We start from the raw sequence: 15,860 nt of genomic DNA, 5'->3' as shown, positions 1-15,860 counted from the left end.
GAGCACGGGCATGAAAAGCTGTAAGAACAGTAAAAACCGAGATTCAGAAGATGAACGGGGCAGGAGAAGGGCTACCTACAATCATTAAAGATGAGGTAGAGTCATCAGCACCAAGGACAGAGAGCCTCCCAGGGAGACTCTGGGAGAATCAACATCAAGCAGCCCAGGTGAGAGCTGGAGGTTAGGGATGGAAGAGATTGTAAGCGAAGGTGGGTGGAGAGGGAGGAAAAGGAGGAGGGGAAAAAAAGACTCCAAGAAAAGAAATGTAGGGTTCTAAGTAAATCAAAACCCGGGAGGCAGACGGAAAACAGACCCGGACACACAGCCCGGGTGATCCTCCCAGGGAAAGGGAAGGCGAAGAAGGCCACTAGAACTAGCTGTGACCAAGGGAAGGGGAAAGAAGGGTACAGGGAACAGAAGAGCATCTGGAGAAAGGTGAGAACAATCAAAATAGCAGAAAGAAAGGTGTGAAGAAACACCTGGATTTCAGACTCTGGGTCGACGTTGTTGACACCATAGACCCAGCAAATACAGGGTACCTGGACCTCTTCCTCGCCCACAGCAGATGTTATGAGTTGATTATGGAACTTTTTCATCTGGATAGATTTGGCTCACAATGTTAGGTAGCTCCTACCAGCAAGTTGGGCTTGATCTTGGTTAAAAAGCTTACATTATTGGAATTACCCAGTTATTACACTCCCTGGCATATACCCAAAGAACTTAAAATTGGCATACTACAGTGACACAGTCACATCAATGTTTATAGCAGATCAATTCCCAATACCCAAGCTATGGAACCAACCTAGATGCCCTTCAACAGATGAATGGATAAAGAAAATGTGGTATATACACAATGGAATATCACTCAGCCATAAAGAAGAATGAAATCATAGCATTTTCTGGTAAATGAATGGAGCTGTAGACTATCATGCTAAGTGAAATAAATCAATCCTCCCAAAACCAAAAGGCTGAATGTTCTCTCTGATACGTGAATGCCAACATACAATAAGGGGGAGAGGGAAGAATAGAAGTTCACTGGATGAGACAAAGGGGAATGAAGAAAAGGGGAATGGAAATAAGAAAGACAGTGGAATGAATGGGACAGAACTTTCCAGGTTCATATGGAAACCCCACATCATGTCCAACCACAAGAATGGGAAGTTCTACTCCATGTTTGTATGATATGTCAAAGTGCACTCTACTACCATGTATAACTAAAAAGAATAAATTAAAAAAAAATTTTAAAAGCCTGCACTACAAATGAAACCATCTGGATGTGGTGGTGCGCACCTGTCATCCCAGATGCTCGGGAGGCTGAGGCAGGAGGATTGCAAGTTCAAAGCCAGCCTCAGCAACTTAGCAAGGCCCTAGGCAACTTAGTAAGACCCTGTCGATCAATAAAATATTTTAAAAAAAGGTTTGGGGATGTGGCTCAGTGGTTAAGTGCCCCTGGGTTCAATCCCTGGTACTAAAAACAAACAAAATGAAAACCAAAAAAGTAATCAACAAACCCTCTGTGGGTTCTGAATAATTCTCAACGATGAAAGAGGAATCTTTAAGACAAAGTGCATGACTGCTGCAGTGGGAGAAGCTGATGGGTGTGGACGTGATAACATTCACGTAGGGTCAGATATAAAGAGGGGTGTGAGCTATGAGCGTTTTGCGTGGGGACACCCAGCTGTCTCCATATGTTTATGAAACTGTTTTAAATGCTCGTAAACACAGGAAAAATCAACTCATCCTTTCCTTTCCCAGCTGAGGCTGTGACACCCAATAAAATGACATGAATCGCCACTGAGTTGAAATAGTCCCCAGGACGCCGCAGCCTGTTAGGCGCATTACAGGTTTTCTCTTTCCTCCTTTATCTGACACCATGTTGGGCCCAGCCTCTCCAAAGGTTGTCAGAAACACTAAATATGTTTTTCCCCCAAAAGCACCTATAAGTGGTCATCTTAACATCACCGCGTTGATCATGAGCACGCACTGGAGGGGACACTGGGATTTCACCCATGGTAGAGAAAAAGAGGTGGCCCTCGCTGTCAGCGTGGACCCATGTTGAAGACAGGGTCCCCACGCTCTCATTCACTGCACCCAGCTTCTGAGCACCCCAGGCTTTGCCTATTGACGCGGAGAACCCCTTGATGGCACGCGAGGCCCTGGTTCTCCGGCAGCCTGGGAAACCCTCAGGGTTTTCTTTGAACTATTTTGTCTGAACATCCTGGTGAGTGATATCTGTTCCGCCAAACAGCTCAGGATGCTCTGGGGGAGGCCAGGCAGTGAGCCGCTGGTGGAGGGGACTCTTTTGAGGACTCTCTGATGAGTTCACACCACCACCACCCCCACCACAAACAAAAGGTGCTCCTTAGTCTAGGCTGGCTTCACAGAGGTAGGAAAGGAAGGGACCCAGGCAGGGAGTGGGGAGGGAACACAGCAGTGATCTCTCACGAATCCTTGAGGCTTGAGATTCTATTGACCCGAGTGAATTAATCATCACCCTTCCTGCTGACCATGGCCCCAGGATCCTGAGTGATTTCCTGCGTCACCTCGGGCCCCTTCCTCTACAGCCAAAGAGATCCTTCCAAAACACATATCCCATCATGTATCCCTGGGCTTTCCCCTCTGTGGGCTTATGTGACCCTCTGGGATGGCCACTGCCTGCTCTCTGGTGGCTTAGGGAATTATTCCTCTCCAAACTCCAGCACCGCTGGCATTTTTTGAATTCCTCCTTGCCACAGGCCTTAGGTGACCACAGGACCTTGGCACAAGCTGTTCACACCACCTGGGTTGCTCTCCACTCCACCTCCATTCCTTGACTTTCATAATTTATATTAAACATTTCAGGTATCCTAAGGAAGGCCTAACTGTGTCCCCACAAACTGGTTCAAGTGTCCCTGCTATCTTGAAGGACTTTTTTTTTTCTCAGCATTGATAATTTAGTTGACCCTTCATATCCTAGAGGGATGGGTTCCTTTCCAGATTCCTCCTTTTCTCCCTGTAGATATCAAAATCCATGGGTCCTCCAGTCCCTTACAAATATGGCATGGTTTTTGCAATAGCCTATGCACATCTGCCTGGGTACTTTAAATTATCTCTAGATCACTTACAATACCTAGTACAATGTAAGTGCCATGGAAATAGTCGTTATCCTGTGTAGTTTAGGGTTTACGAAAAAGAAAAACAGGTCTGTGCTGGTTCAGTTCAGACCTTTTATTTTTTTTCCTCAAACATCTGCACTCCAGTTAGTTGAACTGATGGGCATGGAACCCATGGAGCCATAGAGGGCTGCTGCCTTTACAGTTCTCTGTTTTTCTGATGCCACCCAAACCTGTGAGCACTGCATGGCTACAACAGGGACCTTCTCCTTCCCCCTCCTCCATGCCACCTAAACACAGTGCACATGGCAGGAAACTGTGTTGACCTAATGAATTAATGTCCCGTGTCCCCTATAACACGCTGTCTGGCTAATGTACTTCGGGACCCATAAAGATCTTGAAAAAAAATTATGCTGTAAACCAAATAGTAGTTAGAAAAAATAACAAAACCAGCTGGGTGCGGTGGCCCACGCCTGTCATCCCAGTGCTCGGGAAGATGAGGCAGGAGGATAGCGAGTTCAAAGCCACCTCCACAAAAGTGAGGCCCTGTGCAACTCAGTGAGACCATATCTCTAAATAAAACACAAAATAGGGCTGGGGATGGGGCTCAGTGATAAAGTGCCCCTGAGTTCAATCCCCAGTACCTCTTTCCCCCCCAAAAAGAAAAGATAAAAAAACCAATTTATGTCAAGCTCTCCTGCACACACGGTGAAGCTAAGCAATCTAAGAATACGTAAAGATCCTGGAACAGAGGCCGTTTCTTCCATTCCCTTGTGTTCTCAGTTTAGAAGGGACTGGAACCTTTATTGTGGCTGCCAAATAAAACAAGTAGTCAAGTCATCTTGTTGGATAAATGGACCAGGTGAGTGCCTGCTATGTCCTCCTGGGGGAAACCCGACTTTGATCTTGTACCTGGCAAGACAGAACCGATGGCTCCAGCCCTCTCCAGATGGATCACAGAGAACCCCTACTCACGTTGGTTTAGAAGCCTCGGCCTGGTCCGTCTGCAGCTTCTCCCCTCCTTCCACCTCCATGGTGCAGTACACGATGCGGTTCGGAGCCAAGGACTTAAGGCCTTGGACTTCCATGATCACCACCTGGAGACAGAACCACACGGGCGGGGGGAGGTTAGGGTCAATGTCCCCAGATGGCATCTCAGGGGGAAACAGTGTCTGGTGTCCACCTGTGGTGCTGGACCAGTCAGGAAGGAAGCTGGGGTTCCTCATGGCACAGCCAGTGGTCTCCCAACCGGAAAGACAAGCTTCCTGACCCAGATACTCTCAGGGCCAGGCAGGCTGTGTGAGTTAATCAGACCACTTTTTCCATATTGAGCAAATAGAGTCATTTCCTCACTCCCTGGCCCCCACTGCCATTTCCACCAAGAAATAGATTCTCTCCTATTTTCTTAAAAAATACTCTAGCCTGTGATTCACCTCTTGGCAGATACACAAGTAATGAATTCACTTTTCTCCTTACAATAAGGTAAGCGATAGCACAAATAAAGTATGAGAAAGGCTAGGACCAGTCGACGTTACAGTCAGAGATGCGATAGGGAGCAGTGGGGACTGTGGCAAGCTGGAGAACGCAGGCTCCGTCTCAAGGGAGCAGCTGCCAGTTTCCCTTCCCAGTCACCAGATACTCCAGTTTTCCTACCAGAAAGTGAAAATGTGAATCAGCATTGCAGTCAGAAATTTAATTTTGAAATGTCAGTGATCGTCCAAATGAAGAGGAATACAATAGGAGAACTCTGTGCAGGCCAGTGTTGTTGAGTCAGAACAAAAACAGATCTGGGGCTGCACAGTCTCTGGGCAAGACTGAGGGAAAACACTGGTGTGGTCAGGGACCAAGAGGCATCATTGGCTATTTCTCATATTTCCCACCACCACCCTAAGCTGCATCCGATTACCTGCTATTTCTAATATTTAGTGATTTGGGGTCTGCTCTGTCATGAGAGAGGAGATGGAAGAGGGGAGAAAGGAGAAGGGAGAGGGGGAGGAATTTAAGAATCAGAACCAAATCACCTCCATCAGCCAGCTATCATGAGTAATGTGTGTGAAAATCATTTGGCTGGACTCTGGAAGAAGAAACCCCATTACAAAAGGAGAACTAAGTGGATAGGAAAAATATGAACTTTCCCACTGGCTTCATTCAGGGAAGAATAACAGGGCTGTCGCATTTGCCATAGTACACAGTTCTCAGACTCAGTATGAATCAGAATTGTTGGTCAGGCTTGTAAAACCAGAGACTTCTCTCTGATAGGCAGATGCTACCCCACAATAAGTGGGAGAGGGAAGACTGGAAGTTCACTGGATCATACAAAGGGGAAGGAAGGGAAGGGAGGGGGCATGGGAACAGGAAAGACAGTGGAGTGAATGGGACAGAACTTTCCTGTGTTCATATATGAACACACGACCAGGGAAACTCCACATCATGTCCAACCACAAGAACGGGATCCTAATTAGAATAAGATATAATACATGTTTGTGTAAATATGTCAAAATAGATTCTTCTGTCATGTATAACTAAACAGAATAACAGCATACTACAGTGACATCAATGTTTATAGCAGCTCAATTCACAGCAGGCAAACTATGGAAACAACCTAGGTGCTCTTCAACAGATGAATGGATAAAGAATATGTGGTACATATACACAATGGAATATTACTCAGCCGTAAAGAGGAATGGAATTATAGCAAGTTAAGTGAAATAAACCAATCCCCCCAAACCAATGTTCTCTCTGATATACAGATGCTAACACACAATAAGGAGGGGAGGGAAAACTAGAAGTTCATTGGATTATACAAAGAGGAATGAAGGGAGGGGCAGGGGAATGGGAATGGGAAACAAAGTAGAATGAATAGGACAGAACTTTGCTATGCTCATATATGAACACACGACCAGTGAAACTCCACATCATGTCCAACCACAAGAATGAGATCCTAATTAGAATAAGTTACACTCCATGTATGTATAATGTGTCAAAATACACTCCACCACCATGCATATCTAAAAATAACAACAACTACAACAACACAAAGAATAAAAACATTAATTAAAACAATAAAAAGAATAACAACATCAACAACAACAACAAAAAATCTAGAGATTTCTGGGTTCCACACTCAGAATTTCTGATCAGTAGGTGGTATGCAGCCTGGGACTTTGCGTTTTCAAAATTTTCTTGGTGATCCTGCTGCTGCTGACCCAGGAGAACAATTGTATTACTCATGTGATGTTGGGAAACACCTTGACATCGAACCTGCCTTGTTTTAATTTCAGATTAGAAGAGTCTGAGCTTTCTTATCTGCAAAGTGTGTGTGTGTGTGTGTGTGTGTGTGAGAGAGAGAGAGAGAGAGAGAGAGAGAGAGAGAGAGATAATGATATGTATCTTGTGCCTGTTGAGTAAGGATCCAAAGTGCTAATGGGTACAATTGAATATTTTTATCCAGGGAAGAATTACATGCATGGAAAGAAATGGAAGGCACCTTGGAAAGAGCACAATTTGGGGGACTTTAATAGATCTCGTTTCAAATCTTGATTCTGTGTCTTTATTAGCTGGGCAATCATTTTCAGGTGTATTAACCTCTCTCAGACTTTGTTTCCACATCTGCAAATACCTCCAAGGACCACTGTGATGCTACATGCAGTTATTGAAGGTGAAACGTCTGGTCCTTATCAGCATTCTACACTTATCGGTTGCTTTTGACCAAAATGTTCCCCTTGTCTAATGCTGGGCACGCCACTTGGCATCACAGATTACTTTTCCCCTGTGCAAAGCTAAGTGCTTGCTGGGGTCCCTTCTAGTCGTTAAGAAGGTGGGAAAGAAAATTTACAGTTCACCGTGACCTGATGCTAGAAGGAACCCAAATTTTAAGCCTTCTAAATTGAAGTGCATCAAGTCTTTATGAAATCCTTCAGCACTGTTTGGAGATAGGGGAGATTGCATTTAGTAGGTGGTTCTTAAGATTCCATTTCCTCAAGAAAAAAAAAATGTGTGCTCCTGGAGAGGGTAGAAGCACTGGCTGATTAGCTGACCTGTGCTCAGCAAGCTATTATTTTAATAACTGCTCCCAGGGTGCAAGGGGGGAAAAGAGGCTGATTGTGCTATATCTAATCACTCAGCTCTGGCCTGTGCTGCAAGGAAGCTTTCAAGGGTTTAAGGCTTTTTACCTCCAAGGAGAAAGATAGCACGACATCGGACTTGGACAGTTGGTTCTCGCTTTCCTCGCCCATGTCAATGATGGAGGCGTTATGGCTCCGTTTGAGTTTCTGAAGCTTGAACTCCCCGCCTTTGGACACGGGCATGCTCTCCAGGTTGGCCATGAGCAGGTTGACGGAGGACTTCAGCTCCTCGATGTACATGTTCTCCATTTCTTTGGAAACAAACTTGGGAAATTTGCGTTCCTTGAAAAAAAAAAAAAGCAAAATGTGAACAAAGGAGTAAACAGAAATCAGAATTATATAGAAAGATTTTGTATCATGGCCCGGAGTTAGGATGCATCTACCCTTAATGGAATTTCCCCAAATATCCTGGTATTCTGCTAGAATATGTTCAGCCTTAATGCATAGACAGCAAGCAGCCAAGCAGTCTGTCTTCCGGTTGCTTGTGGTCTCTAACAAGTTAAAAAAAGAACATACATATCCACATCTGGTAAGAAAGAGTTGAATGTTTTATTAAAGTTCTAATTTTTTTTCTCCAGCAAATTTGATTTGTGGAAAGCAAAATGGGGTGATTTTTTTTTTTCCGTTCAAATGGTTTTCTTTTTAGCAAAACATAGTCAAGTTGTTTTTAAGTTATAGAAACAGAAAGACACCCTATTTCTGGGATCTATAGAGATTTTCTCACATGAATAATTCAAAATGAATTCATTTGAGATGTTTCAAACACAGCCTGTGGCTATTTCTAAGAAGAATACATATAGTTTTCAAGAAAAATAGAAAAAATTAATGAAGTGGTGAAAATGTGATTAAAATTCTTTAGAAAGGAAGAGAGTGTAATTCAGTATCAAAACAGACCTGTATTTTTTCCTTCCATACTTATGACTTCAGTTCCAAAGGCAACGTACCCCAGCCTAACCATTTGTTTGCCCGTAACTCTAAGTTGTCCGGGTACCTTAAATATCATTTGGATCAATCACTAATCAAAGAACCATTTCTCACTTGGAATATGGAATTGCCCTCCAATTCCCAGTCCACAAATAGTGATGTAAGGAGCAAGCCAAATCAGTTGACTTTTCATTTTTATTTTTTGCAAGGGAGAGCAAAATACAACAGGAACTGGCTTTAACAAGAAAAGGAATTGATTGGCTTGGGAATGTCCTGGGTAAGACCCAGCTTCAGGCAAAGCTCAGATAATGCCACCTTCATAATCTTGGTTTTGGCTTCTCTGGGATGGCTTCATGTTCAATCTTATTCCCCTTAACCCATTAAGTCCCACGTTTACAAGGCTGTGAATATTTCAAGAAAATCGACACAGGTGCTTTAAAATCAGTTGGAAATAATAATCCCAAGCTTATCTGGGATATTAATATGATTATATAATTATATTCTTATTATTACATGATTATGTATTCTATACTAAATTTAAGTTTTTATACATGTTCTGCCTGAGATGCAGGGACAAAATGGGCTAATGTCACAAAAAATGTTGCTTATGATCTGGAATTTACTACATCCCATCTCAGAACCTACAGGAAAACTGATTATTTATCCTTGTAACATCCACAAAAGATGGAGAATCTTTTATCCCAGAATTCTACCCGGTGTCTGACTTATGCACATACTCTGAAGCCATTTCTGTGGGTACTATTACACTGTCCCGTACATATAGGAATGCACCACAGTGAATCCCCATATCATGTCCAACAACAAGACTTGGATCCTTTTTAGAATAAGTTGTACTCCATGTTTGTATAAATATGTCAGAATATACCCTATGGTCATGTATAAGTAAAAAGAACAAATAAAAACGACCCTGGGCTGATTGGCTTAGGCAAGGGTTCCATCTTCCATCCTAATGGCTGGGGAGGGGACTTCATTATATAGCTAATAGTCCATCAGATGAGTAACTCTCTTAAGCAATCAAACTAAGAAATACTAAGATTAAAGTTGGCTGGTGAAATTGAAAACTGTAGAATCATGTCAAATTAAGGTTGGCTGCCATATTAGACCAGTCCAAAGCTGAATAAGACACTTGACAAGCAAGAGAGAAAGAGGTAGCATATAGATGGAGAAGGAAGGAGAGGTTGGGACACAGGGAAGAAGAAAAGGAGGGAGAGGAAAGGAGTGAGAGAAGAGGTTGTCTAGAGTCATGGGGAGGAGCTTCAGCTGGTAGTGGTTTTCTCATTTTGCAGAGCCTAGTTATTTCTCTTGCATTTCAGTTCCTTAGGAATCCTTCATTTTTCCATCGACACTTCCCCTAACCCTTAGTGAGCTGCAAGAGTGTTTCTTGTCACTGTAGAGCCTTTGCTCAAATGCCCACGTTGGTGCCTCTACATAGAGTCTGAAGGTGCCTTTGTCCTGTGCCAGTCTTCTGCAGAACTGGAGGCTGTCCTGTCCTAAGGGTTCTTTCTCTTGACCTCTTCCTCCCAAGGTCACTCCCATCTTCCATATTGCAATTTCAACATGGCACTTTCTGTGTTGGGTCCCCCAGTTGTGCTTGCTTGTGATTCTAGCTCATCTTTGTGGCAATGGTTTTTGAAATGAACTGAAGGTTTATGTTCCTCCCAAATTCACTAATCCCCACAGGAAGACATCTGGAGATAAGGTCTATGCTATGGTTGGTGATGAGGTCTGATGAATGGACACAACCCTTATGAATGGAATTAGAGCCCTTAAGAGAGCCCCAGAGAGTTGGTTTCCTCTTTCTACCATGTGAGGATAAAGTGTAAATAAGGCTGTCTGTAAGCCACGTAGTGGGCCCTCATTAGGCACTGAGTGTGCTGGTGACTTGATCTCGGTGTTTCCAACCACCAGAGCCGTGAGGAGCAAATTTCTGTTATTTATTACCCATCTATAGTATTCTGTTTTAGTAGCCTGAGTAGAATAAAACACCTACTGTAATTAATAGACCGATTGTGATATTTAATATTTAAGACCTATCTTTCCTGTTGCTCCGTGAATCAGGACTGTAACTACCTAGATACTTATGCTAAATTCTTGGTATCTAACACGCAGTTTGACGCGTCATAAACATTCAGTACATGAGTTGTGTGGATGGATCAGTGGCTTGTCGAAATGTCCATATTAAATATCAATGTAGGTAAAACTCAATGTAGGTAAATATAGGTACCTCAAGGTAGGTAAATATCAATGTGGGTAAAACTATGAGATGAGAGATAATGAGTCAAGTTCTGGAAGAACCCTGAGATGAGATTCTGCTTTTCCATGTAAATGAGTATGGGGTCTGAAATTCGTGGTTCAGAGGATGGCTTCCTTCTGGAACCTCTGCTCATACTCACTTCTTGCTTTAGAGATGGGCTCAGCCCAGTGTGGTGCTTTCTGAACACACTGTGGGCGAATGTGAGAGGAGAATCTGGATGAACACTTCTGAAATGAAACAATAGGTTTCATGAAGCAGCTGGTGAGGATTCAATGTCAGGGCCATTGGCATTCGATTCCCAGAGTCTTATTTCTCTAAGACATCTGCTTAGCAGGTTTGATTTTTGTTTTTTTCATTCTTAAACTTGTTCGGGGGGCAGTTGTTAGCCTTCCAACTTGGGTATCCTTTTTGACGAAGGCCAAGAAAACATGGGGACTTGCCAGGGGAAGTGTTAGCTTTGGGGCTATCCTGGGAAGAAGGTATGAACTGTCTTCCTGGAGCTTCTGCAAAGAAGGACAAAGTAGGTTGACTCGTGGTCTGAGACGGTCCTTAGGCTAGGTTAAAGACGGCCACACAGTAAAGATTGCATCCCAAGAGGCTGAAGTATAGATTGATGCACCTCTTTTATTCTCATATTGGAGCTCAAATCTTAGAGAGCTATTTGGGGGGGATTTTGGGGGAAACTGGGTAAATGATCTCTGTGATTTTTATCACCAGTTTCTAGTTTTGTGGTTGCCAGGAGGATGAAGGGAAAACAACAACAACAACAACTAGTATTTGTAAACTGTTTTTTTTTTTTCATGCTAATAAGTTTTTAGAGACTGTATGGAGTGCAGTCCCTCCCCTCACCCCTCCTGGGGACTCTCTGGAGAATATCCCCAGTCTGCACACTTTGGAAGAAGACTCAGCAGTTATAAGCAATACCGTTCTGGCACAGAGCTAGCTTCCACCCAACTTTAGGCAGCAGAATATTGGCAAATCCAAAGAATGATTACTCCTCCTGAAACTTGGACAGTTTCTAATGACATCATAAAAAGAAGCAAATAAAACGGAAGTCTGCAAGGGGAAACAAGGCCATTTTTTTCCCTCTTTGCTCCAAGTACTTAAGCCTTGAGAAGAAATAGCCTTCTGTCAATCTAGGCTGAGGTTCTTGAGAGCACCTGTCAGTGGCCCATTACGCACACATTTCAAAGCTGCGGTTGAGCCATAATAAGGAAAACAGAGCCTTCCATCTCTAGTGCTCCTTTGCAAGCATAAAAACGAATTAACCTTGACAAAAGAACCGTTTATGCATATTGCTTCATGAAAGACACAGCGTAGGGGTGGACAGAGTCCTCCAAAGAAAATCTCCACTGGCCATTTGTTTTTGTTTGGGGATGATAACACTCCTCCAGGGGGAACGGCCTCTCAAGGACAATCCTCACCATGGTTATTTATGCTTGGCCACGCTGAAGGATTTTTGGAACATCTTGAAAAACAGCATTTGAAAGTCCTAACAGCTCCTTTAGCTATTGGCTTTTCTTTGCTATTTTGGATTGTTATTTTACCTAGAGAAAATAAAGGGGGTATGGGTAAAAACCGATAATGCCACCCAAAGGTACCCAAAGGCTCAAATGACGTATGATGGAATGTGTCAATCCGGAGGAATGTGACCAAAGGGTGCTGTCTAGACACAGGAGCTCACTCTGGGATCCTATCATGTGTCCCCTGGTGTGGTGGTCACTGGGGAGGAAGAAGTTAGGAGTGGGATGAGTGACGGTAGAGGGGAGGCATGCCAGAAAGCCACCACAGAGGCAGGCACAGAGCACAGAGAAGGCTTGAGAAGCACCTTAGTTCACGTTCACGAAACAGGCTGAGTCTGCCATGGACTAGCTTTGTGATGATACACAGACACCTTCATTCATCTGAATTTTGGTTTCCACATTTGAAATGGTGATAATAAGCCTCATAGAATTATTGAGAAGGGTACGAGATCACAAAGGTGAATCCTTTGTGGTGACCGTGGATTTGCTCTCCTTCTCCTTCTAAACACACACACACACACACACACACACACACATACTACCGTATACCACTACCACCAACAACAACCACAACACTAGTAATAATGCCAGTGACTGCAAAAAGCAAAAAGAGACTCTCTGGCATTTACTGAGTGCTAACTATGAACCAGTCCAAATATTTTACCCACCTTACCTCTTTAAATCCTTCTAATGACCCACAGAAGCAAGTGCTGCTCTGGAACCCCATTTCCAGCAAGAAAATGAGGCCAAAAATGTTAAGGTGGAAAGGAATTGAGTTTGGAACTGGGTAGACTGGCTCCAGAGCCCACGTTAGCTCCAATATGAAAGAGCAGAACTATCTGACCCCAAATGTCCACAGGCTGAGATGATGCGATGGGGTCGCCAGACATGGTATACCCTGCAGGTAGCACCTCATTTTGCACTAATTGCTCAGTAGAAGACTGGGGACCAATGACCAACAGCAATAGCCACTCCAGCATTTCCCAGCCAACATAGACAGCATGGGGGACAAGTGTAGGGAGGGACGAGGAAGGCCAGTCCTTCCAATGAATGAAAGAAAGCCTGGATAGTGGTTTGTCAAAATCAGCATTTACAGACATAAAAAGGCACCCAGGGCTCAGGCATAGTTTCCTGGATTAGCTTCCTTACCCATTTGCTCTTATTTCCTTAGTTTTTATAAAATGGATGGACTTTTTCAGAGAACCTTCCTGGAATTTAGCTTTTTTCTCAAACACCTATTTCCCTGCGTTCTTAGCTATCTGACCAAGGCCAGAATCAGAAAGATTCCCATACACACATTGTTTTTTTTTTTTTCCAGGAAATAAACTGAATTAGATCCCTCTTGTGTGCTTGGACACTTTTGCTACTTCCTGACACAGGGTGAATTCCGAGTGCAATATCAGTTTGTAAGCTGGGGTGTTAGTATCTTTCTCTGATAGGAGATGATTATATCTTCATCTGATTTACAGCAGTGTATAGAAAGGAACTTTTCCATCGAGGAACTATTTAGATATTATTTCTCACTGTATTTACAACAGGGCCAGGAAGAAGAGGGTAATATTGCTCTGTCTAGAACAAGGGTCTAACTGGCATTTCCACATTTAAATGATAGCTTGAAAAACAAAAAAAACAAACCCATGGTGTTTCACTCTGACTTCTGCCACTGAGATCACAAAAGCTGAACTATTTATATTATATAATTAGCTTGAGAATTTTGGAATTTTATCCCCAAAATGTGGCCAAAAGAACTGGTAAATATCACACCAGCACTAATGCCACAATCTGCCGTTTAAGCTTCAATGTCAACTTCGGATCACATCATTTAAATAACTTAGACTTAATTTGAGGGTGAAATATGGGGACACTTTAATATTAACATGAGAGGATTTGGGAAAATGTTTGAACAGGGATTAAGAAGTTTTTTTCTACTAGATTAAAGGAAAAAAAAATGCACCCCAATCTCTTCCTGGGATTTTATGTAAGGCAGTGTGACTGATGTTCACAGGGGGACTATCTGTGTCTGATGTTCTTGTGTCACCGTCTCTGTCTGATGGTTTGTGAGATCTTGGAGTGATGGGATTGATAGGTCACTGTTCAGGGCTGTGGGTGAGAGATGACTTGCTCTTGCCTCCCTTCTCTCCTAGGATGAGAGGACAAACACACGCCTTGCAGTACTAGTGTCTGATGCTAAGAACACTGCTGGCAGAAACTCCAGGGTCTCTACATCCTCTTTTCAAGATTGCAAAGAAATCAAAGCAGAGAGCACTCTGAATTCCACAAGCCAGCTCTGCCTAATGCTGCTACCTGTAGGGGCTTCTAGAGAAGCTGAAGGGAATATATAGCAAATCTTAGTGGAAGGAAGTTGTTTCCTAGAGAGGCCAGCATTAGGGAGACAGGACTGGCAAGCTCTCTTGTCCTGGAGTAATTTCCTGCCTCTCACCTGATTATTCAAAAGGAAATGCATGAAATTTAGAATTACAGGTGTTATGGTTTAGATATGGGGTAAGTCCCAAAAGTTCATGTGTGAGACAATGTAAGGATTTTTAGAGGTGAAATAATTAGATTATGAGGTGTAGCCTCACCAGTGGGTTAATAATTCACTGATATGGGTTAAGTAGGTGGTAACTGTAGGCAGGTGGAGTGTGGCTGGAGGAGGTGGATCACTGGGCAGGGAGTAACTTTGGGGTGTATATTTTGTGAGTAGAGTTCTCCCTGCTCCCCTGGTGGTTGTATCCTGAGCTGCTTTCCTCCACCATGAGGTTCTGCCTCACCCTGGGCCCAAAGCGATGGAGTTGACCCTCTATAGACCAAGACCTCTGAAACCATGAGCCCAAATAAACTTTTCCTTTTTTATTTTTTCTTGTCAGGTCTTTGGTCACAGTTGTGAACAAGCTGACTAAAACAAGGGGACTCAGGTTTCCCGCTTACTAACTGAATGAACTTGGACCTGTCATTAAAACTTTGCAGAGGGTTGATGGCTGAGTCCTCTACAGCAATGGCCAAGCCAGTGTTTCCCAGTCAACATGGACAAGGTGGGGATAAAGGGCAGCGGGTGATGAGGAAAGGGTGGGCACATTAAAAGAGAGAAAGGAAGGCTTTGGTCATAATTTGTCAAAACCAGGAACACGCTAGAAGGCATTTGAACTCAGGCATGGTGTCCTGGTTTAGCTTCTTTTCTCACTTGCTCTTACTTCCTCAGCTTTGATTTGCCCAAACTGTGCAGAAGCTTGTAACTCCAAGGGTAATGTCTAATCTGCACTGTCCACTTGACTGGATTAAGAGATGCCTAAGATTAAGAGGCTTCTGGGTGTGTCAGTGAGGGTGTGTCTAGGAATGATTGGCATGTGGGATAGCCAATGGGAGAGGAGACCCTCCCTAAGTGTGGGCAGCACCATCCAACAGGCTGGAAGCTTGAATGGAATAAAAATTGGAAGAACAGCAGCAGCAGATGCAAGCTCAATTCTTCTTAGATGGGTTCTTGATGGCTGCTGTGATCCTCTGAGGACTTCAGACACCAGCTTCTTCACTCTTCTAAAGCAGACTCTGCCAGTGATTCTCCAGGGAGTTTCTAGAAGCCTTCAGTCTCAGAATGGGATCCCTCTAATTCTGAGGCATCAGCATCTTGGACTGAGCAGCTGCTGGTTCCTCCAGCTCTCCAGCCTGCAGAGAGCCATAGTGGACTATCCAGCTTCTGGTTGGGTTAGCCAGCCTACTAAATCCACCAAGGATTGCCTGATCCAGGCCTCAGTGAGAGTGGATGAGAAACCCATTTAATAAAGGGCTGCTTAGCTGAGAGAGCCAGGATAAGGGAAGTTGAAAGAATGCACAAGGGGAATACTGGATTCTCAGATCAAGGTGAAGAGGAACAGGAAGGCCTGTATTTAAAAAGGTATTTTGTCATGGTAGTATGCATATTAGTTAA

At 43.6% G+C, this 15,860-nt stretch overlaps 1 protein-coding gene across 8 annotated transcripts in view; it reads right to left on the bottom strand.

The window, feature by feature from the left end:
• Cadps (calcium dependent secretion activator) overlaps window positions 1-15,860 on the bottom strand; it is a 480,326-nt gene that overhangs the window by 248,669 nt on the left and 215,797 nt on the right. For all 8 annotated transcript variants that reach the window (XM_058582090.1, XM_058582085.1, XM_058582091.1 and 5 more), the window contains exons 5-6: window positions 7,265-7,498; window positions 4,068-4,189 (exon numbers count right to left, since the gene is read on the bottom strand). In XM_058582090.1, the coding sequence (XP_058438073.1) occupies window positions 4,068-4,189; window positions 7,265-7,498 (356 nt within the window). The remainder of the gene's footprint in view (window positions 1-4,067; window positions 4,190-7,264; window positions 7,499-15,860) is intronic.

This window comes from Marmota monax, unplaced genomic scaffold, assembly GCF_021218885.2.
Source record: "Marmota monax isolate L192 unplaced genomic scaffold, Marmota_monax_Labrador192_F-V1.1 WCK01_AAM20220418_F8-fsc00042, whole genome shotgun sequence".
NCBI lineage: Eukaryota > Metazoa > Chordata > Mammalia > Rodentia > Sciuridae > Marmota > Marmota monax.
The sequence above is the reverse complement of the archived record's forward strand: the minus strand, read 5'-3'. Positions and strand labels throughout refer to the sequence as shown.